The following is an 18002-nucleotide window of genomic DNA, read 5'->3' as shown; positions in this document are numbered from 1 at the left end:
AAAAATACCAGAGTAAAGGGTAGAAACACTTTTATAGATGCTTATCGTCCATTACTAGATTGCTCACAGCAGGCAAACATTTCTAATGTTCTAATCTCTCTCCGGAGCCTCATTCATCAACCAACATAACAGGCAGGCACAGGCCTTAGTGGACACAGGCTTTTCTCGTTTAGAACATGCACCTATGAAAAATTAGATCTCATCAGTCCTCAAATGTGCGGCTGACCCTGAAATCAAGGAAGCTGAGTAGATGTTATTTGTTGCCTTGATTTGGCAGATTTGTGCTAAAGGACTGACATTTCTATCACAGTTGGAAACTGCTCTCAAATTTCAGTGCCCTGGATAAGTTCTACATCTCAGTCATCTTGAAGAGGTAAGGGCAGCATTTCCAGCCTGCTATTGGGGGTGAGGGAGGAGAAAAGTGGGCGTGGGCTCTCTGAGAGATAATGTCTTACAGCAGCTATAACATAGTCACTTGCATGGACTCCGATGCATGGCACCCCTAGAGTCAGTTTTACTGCCTGTGGAAACCCCCAGTTATACAATATCTAAGCACTGCGACACAACATGAACCTTCTACAGTCTACATACTCTTCCAGGAATATGCCTAACTCCTGACGGGTGGAGTAGGGAGGGAACACGAAGCAAGGGCGGGTATCTCATCTGCTTGCTCACCACTACGTTCCTCGTGTCCAGTATTAACCTGGCATGTAGAGGCACTCAGGAGACATCTATTGAATGAATGAATGATGCTGAATCAGTCAAGCAGTGGTTGCAATCATTAGTTCTAGAACTGTGCTATCTGAATTCAAAATTTGCCTTGATCACTTACTGTGACCTGGAAAAGCAGTAGGTTAAGTTTGAGAATCATCACCAGCAAACTTGAAATAATAATGTGGCAATCTTCATAGAGGTGAGAAATTAAATGAATTAGAGCATGCCAAGAACTCAACACAGTGCTCAAAGCCTGAGGCACTCTTCTAGAGAGGCAAACATCTGTAACAATGGGAATTTTACCTAGCCAAAAGCTACACACACCTGACCCAAGCCCCTGGTAGGACGGTACTGGCTCTGGACAAAGGAAATTGGTGTGATGTGAGCCTGTGCACAGGCTTGCCCTGCCCAGTGCACTCAAGTTCTAAGTAAAATCCTGTGGACAACATCCAACTAGAGAATGTTGGTGTCCCCGTGCCCTGGACTGACCTTCACTGTAAGAGCCTGCTGTAGCCCCATTCCCTAGTGGAGTCACCTTATATGCATCAGTGCATCCTTTCTCCAATAAAGTCACAGCTCCCCATGCAATTTGGGAGATAATGGTCCTGGCCCCATGGCACCTCACGCTGGATGGAATGGACTGTAGTTCTGCTTTCCCTTCTGAGTATCTCACAGCAAGTAATCTGAGATAGTCCCCCAGGTGACAGGTGACAGAAAGCTCAGAGAAGTGCAGAGAACTTTGAGGGATAAACAGACCATCATGCTGTAAGAAAATAACTAACAGAATAAACATTATAAAAGCTGCAAATTCTGTCATCTTGGATCATCCTTGGAGTTTATATGAGAATCCTTTTCTTTTCTACGTACTCTTCTTTCCAACACAAGGACATTTGAATTTGTGTTCATTCACTCAACAAATACTCATGGAGTGCTAGGCATTGAGGAATTTTGGTAGAACACTAAGAAGAAACATCATAACAACATAAAAAAGCACAACAGATGGGTAATTCTTTGAGCCCTCAAAGAGCTTAAAAACCTGTGCAGGGAGATGACGGTTTTTCGTCAACCCTTCAGGAGGGTCCCCTGTTCTTGAGAGGGAACAAATAGAGGTGGAGAGGAACTAAGCTTCCTTCGAAAGGTCATTGGGTATTTTGTTTGATTTTTAAAGTATTTCCATAGATACATTTAGAAAAGAAAATAAAACATAAAAGAACAACTTAATAAGTAGTTATAAGCAAATGGCCAGGCGACTGTTACACAGGTCACAAAGTGGAGTCTTGATGCCACCACTGTGTCCTGTCCTGTTCACAACCCCAGAAATAACCATTATTATGTTGATTTTGTTAGTAATTTTGTTCCGTTTCCGCATAGATTTACTATCTATATATGCATTTCTAAGCAGTACTTCATTTTGCCTATTTTATAGGCATATATATTTTCATTTTATTTGCATATATATGCCTATTTTATTTGCATATATATGTTCATATAACATATGTGTATATACTACATATAACACGTTATATATGTGTGTATGTGTTAAATCCTAATTGTTTTCTTTGGTGTCCTGCTTTTCTGTCTCAAGGTTTTGTGTATAAGGTTTATCCAAATTGCTGCACACCGTCTCAATGTGCTCACAATCAGTGCTGCATGAACATACTGTCATTTACCCACCTGTCCTACTGTTGATAGAGCTATTCAGACTGTTTCCTATGTGGGGGTATTGTGAACGATGCTCTCATGAGCACTGCTATACATGAAGACTCCTGTAAGTTCACACATCTTTAGGGTACGCTCTTGGAAGGGGACCTGCTAGGGCTGGGATGTCTAGCTTCACGTACATTAGATAACGCCAAGCTGTTAACCAGTGTGCTTGTACCAGTTAACACTGGGACCAGCCATGTATCAGACGTCCTTTTGCTCTCAGTCCCCTTATCCACATCTGCTGTTAACTGATCTTTTGATTTTTGCCATCTAGTGAGAGTATAATGGTCCTTCATTGTGTTGTAAATTGACATTCCCCTAATTACTAATAAGGTTGGGCACATTTGGCTTTCAGATTTTAAAACAACTAGAGAGTAGATTCTGGTCAGGATGTAAAGAAAGGGATCTAAAGCAATATATACTTTTGATGCAATGGAAATAATTAATAGCATTTACAAAAATGATTCTAAGTTTCATTTACAAATAATGTGTGAATAATGAAGATTTTCTGAAAAGGCATAAACTATAAGGTAGTAAACTACATTATAAAGCCACAATAATTAAGATTTGAAAACCACAGGATATAGATGCTAGTATATAAAGATACTTAGTTTATGATGAATATATTTCAAATCAGCATAGAAAGGACCTTATTTAGAACATTGTCTTAAAACAACTATTTAATAAGCCAACAAAAAGTAAAGTTGGATCCTTACCACAAATCTTCAGTCAAGGTAATATATATAGCTGGATTAAGTAAAAAATAAAACTATAACGATAATAAAAATATTAGGTAACCATATTAAAAATCTGGAGGTAAGAAGGTCTTGCTAAGAATAGCATCAAAGATAGAAACTATACAGTAAAAAGATTAATGAGTTGATGATGTTAGAGATATAGTTCTTTATGTCAAAAATACCGTAAGAACAACAGCAACAAAAAGTAGGAAATTATATTTGTAACATATATGATACACTAGAATTTAATAGTCCCAATATATAAAAGGCAAGAATTATTTTAAAAATTTTAATTACAGTTGACATTCAATATTGGGTTAGTTTCAGGTATACAGCATAGTGGTTATACATTTATATAACTTATAAAGTGATTCCTCCAATAAGTCTCACACCCACCTGACACCATGTTTGGTTATTACCACATTATTGACTATATTCCCTAAGTTGTACTTTACATCCCCATGACTATTTTGTAACTGCCAATTTGTACTTCTTAATCCTTTCACCTTTTTCATCCAGCCCTCACTCCCTCTTCAATCTGGCAACTATTAGCACGTTCTCTGCATCTATGAGTTTCCTTTTTTCTTGCTTATTCATTTATTTTGTTTTTTAAGATTCCATATATAAATAAAATCATGTGGTTATTTGTCATTCTCTGTTTGACTTCACTTAACACAATACCCTTTTAGGTCCATCCATGTTATTGCAAACAGTAAGACTTCATTCTTTTTTAAGGGTCAAGTAATATTCCATTGTATATATGTACCACTTCTTTATTCATTCATCTGATTGGAGCATTTAATCCATTTAAATTATTTATAGGTATGTAGTTATTACCATTTTTAAAATATTATTATTATTATTGAGGGATATTGGGGAACAGTGTGTTTATCCAGGATGTCAAGTCATTTTTTCAATCTAGTTGGGGGCGCAGCTCAGCTCAAATCAAGTTGTTTTCAATCTAGTTGTGGAGGGCGCAGCTCACTGGCCCATGTGGGACTCAAACTGGTGACCTTGGTGTTATGGTCTTTGTGCTTTAACCACTGAGCAAACCAGCTGTCCACCAGTGGCTCAGCTCCAAGCTCAAGCCGTTGTTTTCAATCTAGTTGTGGAGGGCGCAGTTCACTGGCCCATGTGGGAATCGAACCGGCAACCTTGATAAGAGCTTGCACTGTAACCAACTGAGCCATCTGGCCAGCCCTTATTGCCATTTTTATTGTTTTCTGATTGCTTTTATAGTTCCCCTCTGTTCCTTTCTTATTATCTTGCTCTCTTCTCTTGTATGTTTTTGACTCACCATAGTGTTGTGTTTGGATTCCTTTCTCTTTATTTCTTGTATGTCTCCTGTACGTTTTTGGTTTACCATTTCCTTCATATATACCAAGCTATGTTTACAGCAGTCTATTTTAAGTTGATGGTTGCTTAAGTTCAAACAGTCTATGATCAATACCATTTTTACTCACCTTCCCACATTTATTTTTTGTCATCATTTTTTACTTCTTTTTTGCGTGTGTGTTTGTGTATCCTTTAATATCACACGATTATAATTACACTTGATTTTCCTACTCTTGCCTTTTAGCTTTTGTACTAGCTTTAGTGTTAGTTGATACACTGCTTTTATTATGTATTTGCCTTTGTCAATGAGAATTTGTTTTCTTTGTGGTATTTTCTTGTTCATAGTTTTAATTTATTTTTCTTCTTTTTAAAAGAAGTCCCTTTAACATTTCTTATAATACTGGTTGGATGGTAATGAACTCCTTTAGCATTTCCTTGTCTGGGAAGCTCTTTATTTCTCCTTCGATTTTAAATGAGAGTAGAATCTGGGTAGAATGCTGGGTAGAGTAATCTTGGTTTTAGGTCCTTACTTTTCAATACTTTCAATATTTCCTGCCAATTCTTTCTGTGCTGCAAAATTTCTGTTGAGAAATCCGCTGACAGTCTTATGGGAGTTCGCTTGTAGGTAACTAACTGCTTTTTTCTTGCTGCTTTTAAGATTCTCTCTTTAACCTTTGGCATTTTAATTATGTTGTGTCTCGGTGTGGGCCTCTTTGGGTTCATCTTGTTTGGGACTCTGCACTTCCTGGACTTGTATGCACATTTCTTAGGTTAGGGAAGTTTTCAGTCATTATTTCTTCAAATAGTTTTTTCATTTCCTTGCTTTCTCTCTTCTCTTTCAGTACCTCTATGATGCAAATGTTGTTATGTTTGATCTCATCCCAGAGGTCCCTAAATCTATCCTCATTTTTAAAAATTCTTTGTTCTTTTTGCTGTTCTGATAGGGTGTTTTCCACTACCTTGTCTCCCAAATTGCTAATTGGATCCTCTGCTTCCTCAAATCTTCTGTTGATTCCATTTAATATATTCTTCATTTCAGTTATTGTAGTCTTCATTTCTGGTTGGTTCTTTTTTCAATCTTTCCTATCTCCTTTTTAATGTTTCCTGTCTCTCTGTTAAAGCTCTCACTGAGATAATCTATTCTTCCTCTAAATTCATTGAGCGTCCTTATACTCAGTGTTTTGAACTCTGCATCTGGTAGATTGCTTGCCTCCATTTTGTTTAGTTCTTTTTCTGGAGTTTTGTCCTGTTCTTTTATTTGAGATATGCTTCTTTGTTTCCTCATTTTTGGCTGCCTCCCTGTGTTTGTTTCTGTGTATTAGGTAGATCTGCTACATCTCCCAGTCTTGGCAGAGTGGCCATATGCAGTACGTATCCTGTGGGGCCCAGTGGTGCAGGCTCCCTGGTCTTCTGAGCCAGGTACTCCAGGTGTATCCGTTATGTAGGTTGTACCTGAACCTTGATTGCTGTTGGCACATCAGTAGGTGGGATTGACCCTCAGGCAGACTGGCTGTGAGGACTGGCTATGTCTTCAGTGGCTAAGCTGTTGCACAGGAGCTGACCCCATAGAACAGGATTCATTTTAGTGGGGCTCTGGTGCCTATTGACTCTGCCCTTTGGGTGTGTCATTTGTGGAGGTGGTTGGGTGGTGCTCTGGTATGGTCTGAAGCCAGGCACCTGGTGTGTTGGTTGTGGGGTCTCTTGGGAGGGGTTCTGATGTAAGCCAAGGTCAGCTACTGCCTGTATCTGGCCTGGGGCCACCTAGTAGGAGGTACAAAGTGATCTTCAGTTGGTAGCTACCTGTGCTGGGCTTGGAGGCACGTGGGAGTAGTTTTGCTGTGAACCATGGTGAGCTGCCACTAGTGCTGGGCTTGGGGCTGCCTAGCAAGAAGTACAGGCCACGCAGAGGCTAGCCGCTGTTCATTTGGGTTTGTGGGTCTTTGAGCAATTTTAAGAAAGTCTGCAGCACAGACCCAGGCTTGCCCCTTATGTGGGTTAGCCTCTGAAAGACGTTCTGGCCAAGTATATGAATTGGGTTGGGCAGGGTCTCAGAGAATCACCAGGGTGGGTTTAGAGTCATGTTGGAGGTTTTAATGGAGACTCAGACTTGGGCCTGCTAGGGGGACAGCTGAACAAAGGAACAAATTGGCAGAGAGAGCTGCTCCTCCAGCTGTTGCCCTGAAGCCAGACAGTGCAGTTCCTTTCTGTATGTCTTTGGTGCCTTTTGAGCTGCTGTCCCTTTGCTGAAACTTAGCGTGAGTGTTTGTGTGTGAGTGAGACCGCATGGGCCCTTTAAGAGGGTGCTTGGTTTCCAGCAGCCTTCTGTCTCACCCAGACTGAATTTTTGCTCTTTTTCACATCCAGCTGTTGTGGGGACTCTTCCTCCCAGCACTGGTGCCTGGAGCTGTGGAGCTGCATGTAGGGCTGGGATCCCTTGCTCCGCAGTGGAGATCCCTGCAGCCCAGGTATCCCTCCCAGTTCTTAACTGCTACATGTGGGTGTGCAATCAGCCTGGTTCATGTCTCCACCCCTCCTATCAGTCTCAACATGGCTTCTTTGTATGTTCTTAATTGTAAAACTTCTGTTTGGCTAGTCTTCAGGTGTTTCTCAAGGATGATGGTCCTACAATTTAGTTGTGATTTTGATGCAGTCATTGGTGGAAGTGAGCACAGCGTTTACCTGCTCTGCCCTCTTGACGAGAAGTAGAATTCTTTATATAATCGTTGAAAAATATCAGAATAGGATAAAAGTATTAGCATCCTAGTAGAAAAATGGATAAAGAACACGAACAAGAAATTTACACAGGAAGTCAAAGAAATGCAATTATCATATCATAATGAGTACCGTATTTTCTTATCTTTTCAAGAAGATTAAGATATTGATAGTGCAGCCCAGGTGAGGATGCAAGGAAGTGAATATCCTCACATGCTTCCAGAACAAATGAGTAGAAATCAACCTGAACTTTCAGGAGGGCCATGCATTAACATTTATATCTTTTGACCAGGAATTCTTTGGGAATTTATCACAAGGAAATAATTAAGTTGCAGGATATATTTCTGCTAACAGTGTTGATTTTTATTACAAATGTATTTATATAATACATAATTAATACATAATTAATACATAAATTAATGTAAGACCCGGTCTTATTTTACTATAATGTAAGACCAGGTCTATGATATGATATGATATATGATGTATGATATGATACGATATATAATATATAATATAACATTAAAATATAACATTACAATATAATATTATAATAAAATATAATACCTGGTCTTATTTTACTATAAGACTGGATCTTATATAGCATAATATAAGACCGGGTCTTATATTAATTTTTGCTCCAAAAGACTCATTAGAGCTGATTGTCTGGCTAGGTCTTACTTTCAGGGAAACACGGAATAATATAATATAGTATAGTATATAGTATAGTATAGTATAATATAGTATAATATATAAATAATATACCATATTTCCCTGAAAATAAGACCTAGCAGGACAATCAGCTCTATCGTGTCTTTCGGAGCAAAAATTAATATAAGACCCAGTCTTATTTTACTATAAGACCAGGTATAATATAATATAATATAATATAATATAATATAATATAATATAATATATAATAATGTAATATAATAATGTAATATAAGATCAGGTCTTATATTAATTTTTGCTCTAAAAGATGCATTGAAACTGATTGTCTGGCTAGGTCTTGTTTTTGGGGAAACACAGTAATGTTCAACAATAAAGAATTGGTTAAATAAATTTTGATGCAGCCCTCTATTCTGTAGCATGACCATGAAAAAACATGGTTTTATATATATGGGCATGGAAAAATAAGCGGTGTTAGTTGTCAAGACTCTGAGTCTGGAGTCAGAAGCCAGTTTCAGTTTGGGCTGAGGTGCATTTGTGGACGGGAGGCAGACAGGTAGCACAGCAGAGTGTTAAGAGTGAGAGCTCTGACGTCAGACCCTGGGAGCTGTATCCATAGCTTCCCCTTGGGCAGAGCTTAACTTCTCAGTCTGCACATCTCAAGTGGGAATAACAATAGTACCTGCCTCATAGAATTACATTTAGTTTAAATGACATAATACATGCACCTAGAATAGTTTGGCACATAGCAAGCGCTCAGTAAATGTCGGCCATCATACCTTCCTCATCGTTATCACCATCACCATCAATGTTCTAGGCTCGAGATGTTTTGAGATTTGTGTTTAACTTTGTGCTCTACCAGTCACTTCCTGTATGGTTATGATCATGTCACTTTCTCTCTAGGCCTCAGTTTTTAAAAATTTCTGAAATCAGACTATTACTAAAACCTATTTCATAGGGTTGCTCTGAGAATTTAATAACACAATAAACGTTAAAAACGTAGCAAAGTGCTTGAGACATAATAAATGCTCACTATAGGATGCCTATTAGTATTAGTGTGATTATGTTATAACGGGAAAACTTAGGCTACAAAAATCCAGTATAATCCAGCTTTAAAAAAATGTATGTGTTTATGTATTTACAGACAAAAGGTCTGGAAGGAAACCATAAATATCTACAAGTAGAGGGATCAATTTAATTTTCCTTTGCTTATCTGCAAGTTACACATTTACTATAGTGAGTTGGTTTTTAATTTAAAGAAGAATGTTTTAATTGGGTAAGCTCTAAGTGATGTAGCTTATATTCACACAGACGTAAGAGTAGTAAGAAGGAAGGACTGGCGTGATGGGATGGAGTGTGCAAGCAGAAGATTATGAACAAACAGTGGTTAAGAACTGGCAGACTGCTCATCTTGTCATTTCCAGAGTCAGTCAAGAAATTCCTTCACAATATGCTCAGCATCTCATATTAATAGACATTGTATGTTCCTATAATCTTCATTCAGTATTGCATCCTAGTTTTGTTTCTTTTTTAGATTTTCTTTTGCTTTCTGGTTAATTGCTAATTAGTATCCAAACAGCAGACTATAAAATGAGTGCTGGTGAATGTCTGTTAGGTAGATTTTGCCAAATTATTGGGAACATAATTTTTTTTAAAAAGAAACAGACTTCTACCCATGACACCTCTTAGAAAGACTCCCATTCAAAACTCAAAGCCAAGGGCAACTTCTGGATAAGGAGATAAGCAATGACATACAGATGTTCTTTTTTTTTTTTTTTTTAATAAAACAAGAAAACGTTTCTAACAGTTTGGCCTAGCTAAATTGGCTTACAATTATTTAAGAACCACAAATAACATTTTTTTAAAATGTATCTCTCTTACAGGGAAAAGTTTGATTTTCTAAAGTCAGAGCTTGATGTAAATCAAGGCTTTTTCAGTTACTACCCATGTGATCTTGAGCAAATTCCTTAGCTTCTTATTTTCCTCATTGTAAAATGGTGATAATTATAGCCTGCCTTATAGGGTTGTTGAGAAAAATAAATCAATAAATGAGTAAATGAGTGTAAAACATTTAACACATTGTCTGGTCCAGAAAAGACTTTCAATAAATATTAGTAATTGTTAATTATAAGGGTGAAGATGAACAGGCGCAGAGAACCTTGGTCAGATTCCAATTTCTAAGCTCTCTGTTGTGAAAAGACTAGAAATGCCCATTTTGAGGAGAATTGAATTACACGGACGTTGTATTTAAAATTACTGGGGAGAGAGAAAGGTGGCCTGCATTTACTCCTCTCACCATGGAAACCAGGCCTAGAAAACCCAGATGCGCATTTTCTGATTTGGCTCCAAGAAAAGAGTCCTTAATATGGAAACCCAGGAAACCTGCAGAATAAACCCATCAGACCATCAGGCTTGAAATAGTCCTTTTTTATCATTTGAGTACCATGATTTTTAGTCAGAAAATAGGCTGAATTGTATGTGTCCATTTTTTTAGAAGTGACTAAAGAGATTTGTTCCCTCCACTGATAATTGGAAGCCAGGAAATTTGCAGTTGTTCATATATCATATAAAATAAGATTCATTTTTTTTGCCATGGAAGATTTCTTTCTCTTGGAAATCTAGGTGGCCCTGCATGTAGGGGTTCTCTTTTCTCTCTTTAGTTACATAAGGTAGAGAATAAAATACTAAAAGAAAGTGGCATTGTTCAAATATTTTGCCTGTGAATTACTCTGGCCATATCAAGCCAGTGCAGTTCATTCCACCCCTGACTTTATCCCACCAGTTTAACCAGCAACATCATCTGCTTTAAGCATCACAAGTAACTCGGGTAAAAGCGTGTCGTTTTTATTCTTCTCTCATCTGCAACCAACTATGCAGTGTCTACCCACCTTTTTTGCTGAGTATTGGCTCTCTTGATGATAGCTTAGTCTGTTGCCTAATAAATTTTAATCCCTTTTGCTTATGAAAATATTTTCTCTAGATAACTCTAAAATCCAGTCCTGTGAATTTGAAAATTATCTCATATCTGATTCAAATCTCCCTGACACCACTAGCCTGGATTCACCTTGGTGTAGAGATGGACGACAATCTGGTTCTCACCTCCTGCCCCCTTTTCCAAGAGAGTACCATTTGTTTCAGAACATGGAAGAGGAAGTGCAGGGGCAGAGGGATCCTAACACATATGCCCTGCCTGCCCCTGCCCTGGGAGGATCCCTCTTCCGTTGCTTCAAATAGTTGGCAGAGCTCATGGTCTGCTGCAGAGGTGTGCAACCCTGACTGCACGGCAGAATCACCTAAAGAGCTTTTGCACCACTCTATGCTTGGGGGTCACCTCTAGAGACTCTGACACAGTTGGGCTCTGTTGGGATTAGTGGTGTCTCCAGTAAGTCATGCTGACAGGAACCTCCTTCCCTCCCAGGCTGTATCCTTGGGCACTGGAGGAGCCCTTGTGAAGCTGGACCACATCCTCAGGCTATCCGCCCCCTCCACACCACACACACCACCACCACCACTAGCACCACCACCACCACCACCACCACCAGCACCCCACGCCCTCCCCCACCCCTCCCCCACCCCCCACTGCCTATCCACCTCCTACTATAATAGTTCCCAGAAAGACTTGACTACAAACTCATCAACACACCATGGCTAACTCAGGAACCAGTGCCTGAACAGACATCAACTAGGAATGGAATGCCAGGCACCTCATCTCAGGTTTATGCCCAGACTTTACAGATAATTCTGAGACCTGACTCACCTGCCTTAGGAACAGCAGGGAGAGGAGAGGAAGAAGTCCCTCATCCTGAATACTGTCTGTCCCCAAAGGGCAATAGCTCTCCCTTTATATTTCTGGGGGTGTTTGGGGGTAGGGCTACTTATGCTGGAGTTGAGTCTGCACAGAGATGGCTGCCTCCAGCAGCAGAATGTAGAATTTGTATTAATTTGTGACTGTTAAGACAATCAAATATGAGACCTTATTGATAATTTTGGCACCTAACCCCTACCCTTTCGATACCTTTTGGGTAAGTTTTAAATCTTCAGGCAAAACCCAGTGCCTCATGTTTAAAAAAGGAGATCTCATAGGACGGTTGTGATAAAACAAAAAATTAAAATTGTAACTAGAAGGTACTTTGTGAACAGCCCTCTGCATATAACACAGTATTCTGTAAATTATAGTTATGGTAATACTTATCTTCTCTGTTTGATTCATTTTTTTGTTTTGTTTTTTAACTCCTCTCCCTGGAAAGTAAGTTCCATGGGCTGGAGACTGTTTTGCTCACCACAAGTCACCAGCACCTGGTACGGTGCCAAGCACACAGAGGCAATTAGTCGGTATTTATTGAAATAATATTCTTTGTTAGGAAGTGAGTAGAAGCTATCCTAAATAACTCACAAAATGATATTTTCAAAAATGAATCTATGGCTCTCCTGAATCAACATCAGATGGGGTGCTTGCTAAATGAAGAATCCTGAGGCTCACCTCAGACCCGTGAAATCACAAGCTTTCCATGTAAAGTCAGGGAGGGAAGCTGGACCTGTCATTTCCAGCTGCAAATCCCTATAGACGATTGGACCCACAATAAATGGTGCCTAAAGGAATGGACAACACAAGCATTGCTCTTAGTCACGACCGCCCTTCCCGACGCCCGTACCCATGTAAGGCTTGGTGCCAGCCATGGTGGTGATGCTCGTCTCCCTGGGCAGCAACGCAGCAATGTTGAAATCTGTGATGTGCACGTGCCCTGGTGGGAGAGAGGTACCACAGAGAACGTTAAGTCCATTCAATCCAGTGGCACACCCATGCTTCTAACTGAAAGCATCTGGAAGCTTCGTCTGTAAATTCTTGTATGCATTTGGGTGCTGGCAGTAAAAGCTCAGTTATTCTGTCCTCAAGACCAAGATGGTCTTCAACCAGCAACCTTCCTGCAGCCGGAACATGATATGCAAAGATAAGTGTCTGACTGTAAATCTGTAGTTCAACCTCGGAAAATTTTAACTTTGGGGTTAAGAGCTCAATGCTTTATAATTCTACTTAGGCAGTTATTGGCCCCCACATTTTAAGCTGGTATAAACTATGAGTACCAAGAGGGAGATAGCCAACAGATATTCGAAATATCAAATTTCCAAGAGTCTCTTAGGATTTTGTTTTTAAGAGACAAATACTGTTACTACAAAGCAGACACGAATGTGGATACAGCAGGTCCTCAAATAACCTTGTGTCATTCAAGATTGTTTTGTTATATTGTCGATGAGAAAAATGGATTCCCAGCAGAGGCCACTGTCTGTGTGGAGTTTGTACTTTCCCCCATGTCTGCACGGGTTTCCTCCCACATCCCAAAGATGTGCACGTGAGGTGAACTGGTGTGTCTACAGTTTGCACCTTGAGCTGCTGGGAGGTGCTCCCACCAGTGTGACCCTGAACTAGAATACAGTTTGGAAAATCATTGTCTTGCTTATTTTTGTTAATCTTTCTTAAATGTATATATAGCTCACATTTATTTCAATATTTAATATTAGAAATGTTTTGGGTCTTTACTTAGAAGTTTGGTGATGTTTTTGTGACCAGAAATAAGCCGTAGGAGCTCAGCTCTCGTTTATATCAATTAGCCTATAGTAAAATTGGTTTATTTACATGTTTCATTTTAAAGTGTCAGTTTCCAAGAATCTATTATTGGTGTTAAGTGAGGACATACTCTGTTTGTTTGCTCAGAAAGAGTCCTTTTTTCTCCATGTTTTTCTGAAATATCATTAGTTTTTGTCTGATAGGTCAGGTTGTCCCCTGTTGATCCCCAACAAAATACAAAATATCTCATCAAGGGAGAGCAGGGGAAAATGTCAAGTTTTATTTATAAAGAGGTTGTATAAAGAGTCTTAGACTGGGCGCCCGGAGACCTGTGTCATACCCCAAACTGTGCCCCTAACACATCATAGATTTTAAGTCTCATTCCTGTATTGAGCCCCAGTTTCCCTTTATTTTTTTTTTTAAAGGAATGGGTAGACTAGTTATATCTAGAATCTCTCTCAGCTCTAACACTTGTGCATTGTAGTGCGGGTCTAACACTTAAGTTCAGCAGGGAGCACACCCTGCAAAGTGTACTAGGGCCCTTGCATTTACAGCGAGGAGGAGGAAAGGGGCAGTACCACCTCAGGCAGACAAGCTGGTTACGTTAGCTGTTGGCATGAAAGTCATATGCGTCCAGGGGATCATGAAGTGTTGGCATTTCCATTTACATGCTTCTGTGGTTTGGATGAGACAGGGCTGTAATTGGAGGGGCTGTCATCTGGTTCTTCTTCCATGTCCCACAGCCCACACTCCCCCTGCCAAACTTCACGGTCTACTTTGATAGCATCTAGTCTGCTGCTAAAGATAGTCTCCCTGCCTTTATTGCCAGGGTTTGTTTTGTGCCCAAGTGGTTTTGTGTTTGTTTATGTGATGACATTTTAATAAAGTAAAAGCAGCACTTATCTAGCTAAAAGTGAATGTTTTCTTGCTTGAGTGGTACCAACAGATGATTTAGATAACTCACCCTATCATAGCATATAGGTGGGCTCAGATTTTTCTTTCTCTCTCTCATGGGTCATGCTCAAGGCACTAGATTAGGGGTTCGCAAGATTTGGTACAAAATAGGTGAGCCGGGAGATACTGTGGTGAAGGGCCGATTTTCCGGGGTCAGACTACTGGGCGTCAAGTCCAGGTTCTGCTACTAACTAGCTGTGTTACCTTAAGAAGGTTGACTTATGCTCTATGTAAAATTGGGATAATAGCCTTCTCATGTGGTTGTTAGGAAGATCAAATGAAATAATGACTGGAAGACAGCTCAGCATCTGGCAGTTAGTGAGTGTTCAATTGTTTCTGTTTGTCATGATCAGAAACTCCAGTGTTACAGAGGGATATATATTTGTTTAGGATTCTGCAAGGAGGAGCTGTTAAGGTGGTGGGCTTCGTTGTTCCTCACACCCCGCCCCAGATTGACTTTTTACCTTTCTCTGTTCCCTGTGACTAGTGATATGAAGAAATCTAAATTATAGATGATGCCATAATTGTCATTTTTCTCAGATATATTACACAGACAGTATTGTTCCTCTGGTTACAGCATTTATTTCCTGAATAATTTAAGAAAAACACAAGAATTTTAGACACTATGGAATTGATAGAATTGGATGGAGTACTTCAATTGGTAGGATATGAATATATATATCAGGACACTGGGCTATGAGCCAGTCAAGATCTAATGCCACCTTAGGCTCTGAACTAGTGAGTGAGACATTTGGGGAGAACAGTAGCCGGTATACTCTAAATTAAAAACATTTTTTTTAAGTCAAATTCTGATGTACAAGGAATGTTCATTCACGCCGTGGCAAGATTCCTCATTTTATGAAAGGATTTAGCTCCTTTAAATATCAGTCTTTTCTGATGAATATGAACCAATATGAATCAGTAAAACAAAGTTTCTGCCTGTCGCTGAATGGTGCCGAATGAAATATAAGGAATGTAGTATGATACACAGCTCACGGAGAGGAACGGGCACAGGAGACAGATAGGAAATAGGCACTTTCCTTCACAGTTGCTAAAATTCCCATGGAAGAGGGGCACGTGATGGCCCATCAGGGGTGAAATACTATAAATGTGGATGGAGATGATAAAAGAGGGTTTCAGATATGAGACATGGAAAATCACAGCAGAAGGCCCTCTGGAAGGCAGGCATTGGTCTGTGGCTCAGTAGAGTCTCACAAGAGCAGCTCTGCATAATGAGCTCAGGGTGGTGGGGATCCAGGGATTTATTCACCGAAAAGTGGTCTCTGAACAATGCCTGAAAACTTTAGTTTTTCAGAATCTTGATAAACAGAAAGTAAATAACCTTGAAAATTATTTTCTCAAAAAAAAAAGATTATTTTCTCCAGAAAGGGATCCCAGGACAATGTTTAGAGAACAGCTCCCAGCCTTTGTTGTTTATTTGCTTGCTTTTACCCGTTCACAAAGTCCTTCCCAAAACAATGTTTCTCTTATTAACTGCAGTCAGTCTCTTATTAACTGCAGAATATAATACAGAAAAGCCCTATCTTAATTCATTGTCTAAACCCCAAAACTTGAGATTGAAAGGGGCCATTGTAACCAGTACACCAGATAACAGGTGTAGTTGGAACTCTCCCATCGGTCAACTGGAACCACTGCTCATAGTCCCAGAGCAACTAACTGGCTCCAGCCCCGCCAAGAATAAATGCCCTGAAAAGCAGGGTTAGCTCCCTGCACACATGAAGGAAAGCAGAATGGACAATTGACAGTGTATCTGAGATTAGGGTTCAACAAAATTGTTTAAACATAAGACCTAACAAGTAGACACCCAGAACCTTTGGTGTATCCCTTCTGGAATCAAAATAATTCTTTAGTAGAGGCAGGTAAGTACCCATCATTCACTGACTTTGATATAGACAAAGCTTCGTAAGACAAGGTGAAGTGATCTCAGCTTCCTTCCCTAGGGGAGAAAGCCCCTACTATCTCATGAATCATACTAATATTTAACTTTTATTGAGTGATTTCCTTGTGGCAGACATTGCAATCTAGTACTTTATAAATAGTATGTCAGTTAGTCCTTAACAGTGACCCTAAAAAGTAAGTACTCTTTTGGTCCCTGAAGAAATGAAGGTGCAAAGAAAGTTTAGGCAACCTGTTGCCCTTCTCAGAGCTGGTGAGAGGGTCAAATGGGTTTTGAACTCAGGCGATTTGGCTCTAGAATCCAACCTCTTAACTATACTGTTACACAGTCTTTCACAAGGGTAGCCTCTAAGGGTGGTTAAATGTGAAGATTAATTTATTTCTGGACCTTTCTCCTAATCTACAATTACCCAGTTGACAAGACCATGAGGGGGAGAAAGAAGTTGAAAGAGAGAGAACAGAACGGACTCGTGGTAGAAATAAGATGAAACCATGTTTGAAATCTAAGATTAAAACACTGTTCTCTGAAATAGAAGGTAAACCTTGAACAGGTTTTGGTTGACAGGATCTGTGTGTCTCCATTCAGGGCCTCAACAAACGGCAGAGCAATATATTGTGCACAAAGGCACCCGGGGTTGGTGGAGACAGAACCCCAACCTGGATTCTGCTTGACCAGCCAGTCATGCACCTTTGTAAGGCTGTAGTGGGCTGATGGAGCACCTTGTCTTAAATGGTGCAAAGTTGGCCTCTGTAGGTTTGGGGAGGCCCTCTCCACAATTGTGGGGAGGCCCCGGAGAGTTTATTTGCGCCAGGGTGAGAGAGGATCTTCCTTCCCGTTTAAGGCAGGGATAGCTGGTGTAATTATGGAAGTCACCTTCATGCTACCGTGTTTCCCTGAAAATAAGACCTAGCTAGACCATCAGCTCTAATGCGTCTTTTGGAGCAAAAATTAATGTAACACCTGGTATTATATATTATATCATATCATATCATGTCATATCATATATCATATCATATTATACCTGGTCTTATGTTATAATAAAATAAGACCATATTTTAATTTTTGCTCCAAAAGATTCATTAGAGCTGATGGTCCGGCTAGGTCTTATTTTCGGGGAAACATGGTAAGTCTCACCATTACTCACATTTCTGAAATTCAGAGAATCTGTTCCCAAATGTCACAAGCAGTAAAAGAAAGAAAGAAACAAAGTGTTGAAAGAAAGTGGAAAAATCTTTTTAGACAGTCTATCAATAAATAATGACCCTGAGCTTTGAAATTATAGGTCATATGCCAAAGCGTTTCTTAGCCCTCTGAGCCCAGGTGGGGTCTGGCAAATCAGGTTTAAAATGCAACTAGGTAAATAAATAATGAACAATGGATCGTACTTGGAGTTTCGGTCCTACTTGCAAATCCCTTGTGTTAAAGTCAAATGAATAAGGAGCTTGGCAGATTCACTATTCATCTAGCAGCTCTCTGAAAACAAGGATCTTACTGCCACTGTAACATTTATAACTGGCAGACTGTGTGTACCACAGGTCTACTCTGATATACCAATAAATCCAAATGCACATGAAAATAAGTATTAGGAAACAGTTAGACACATTTCATCATTGCTGGCAAAAGCTTGTTATATAGGATATCTTTAATCAGGGTTTCTTGAACTTCAGGCATTCACTTTTCACTTTCATGGTTCTTG

At 39.7% G+C, this 18002-nt stretch overlaps 1 protein-coding gene across 3 annotated transcripts in view; it reads right to left on the bottom strand.

Moving 5' to 3' along the window:
* STK32A (serine/threonine kinase 32A) overlaps positions 1–18002 on the bottom strand; it is a 98243-nt gene that overhangs the window by 14209 nt on the left and 66032 nt on the right. For all 3 annotated transcript variants that reach the window (XM_088798693.1, XM_019739132.3, XM_019739131.3), the window contains exon 7: positions 12524–12613. In XM_088798693.1, the coding sequence (XP_088654819.1) occupies positions 12524–12613 (90 nt within the window). The remainder of the gene's footprint in view (positions 1–12523; positions 12614–18002) is intronic.

This window comes from Rhinolophus sinicus, chromosome 5 (genome assembly GCF_057876585.1).
Source record: "Rhinolophus sinicus isolate RSI-liver-muscle chromosome 5, RSI-T2T, whole genome shotgun sequence".
Lineage (NCBI taxonomy): Eukaryota > Metazoa > Chordata > Mammalia > Chiroptera > Rhinolophidae > Rhinolophus > Rhinolophus sinicus.
The sequence above is the reverse complement of the archived record's forward strand: the minus strand, read 5'-3'. Positions and strand labels throughout refer to the sequence as shown.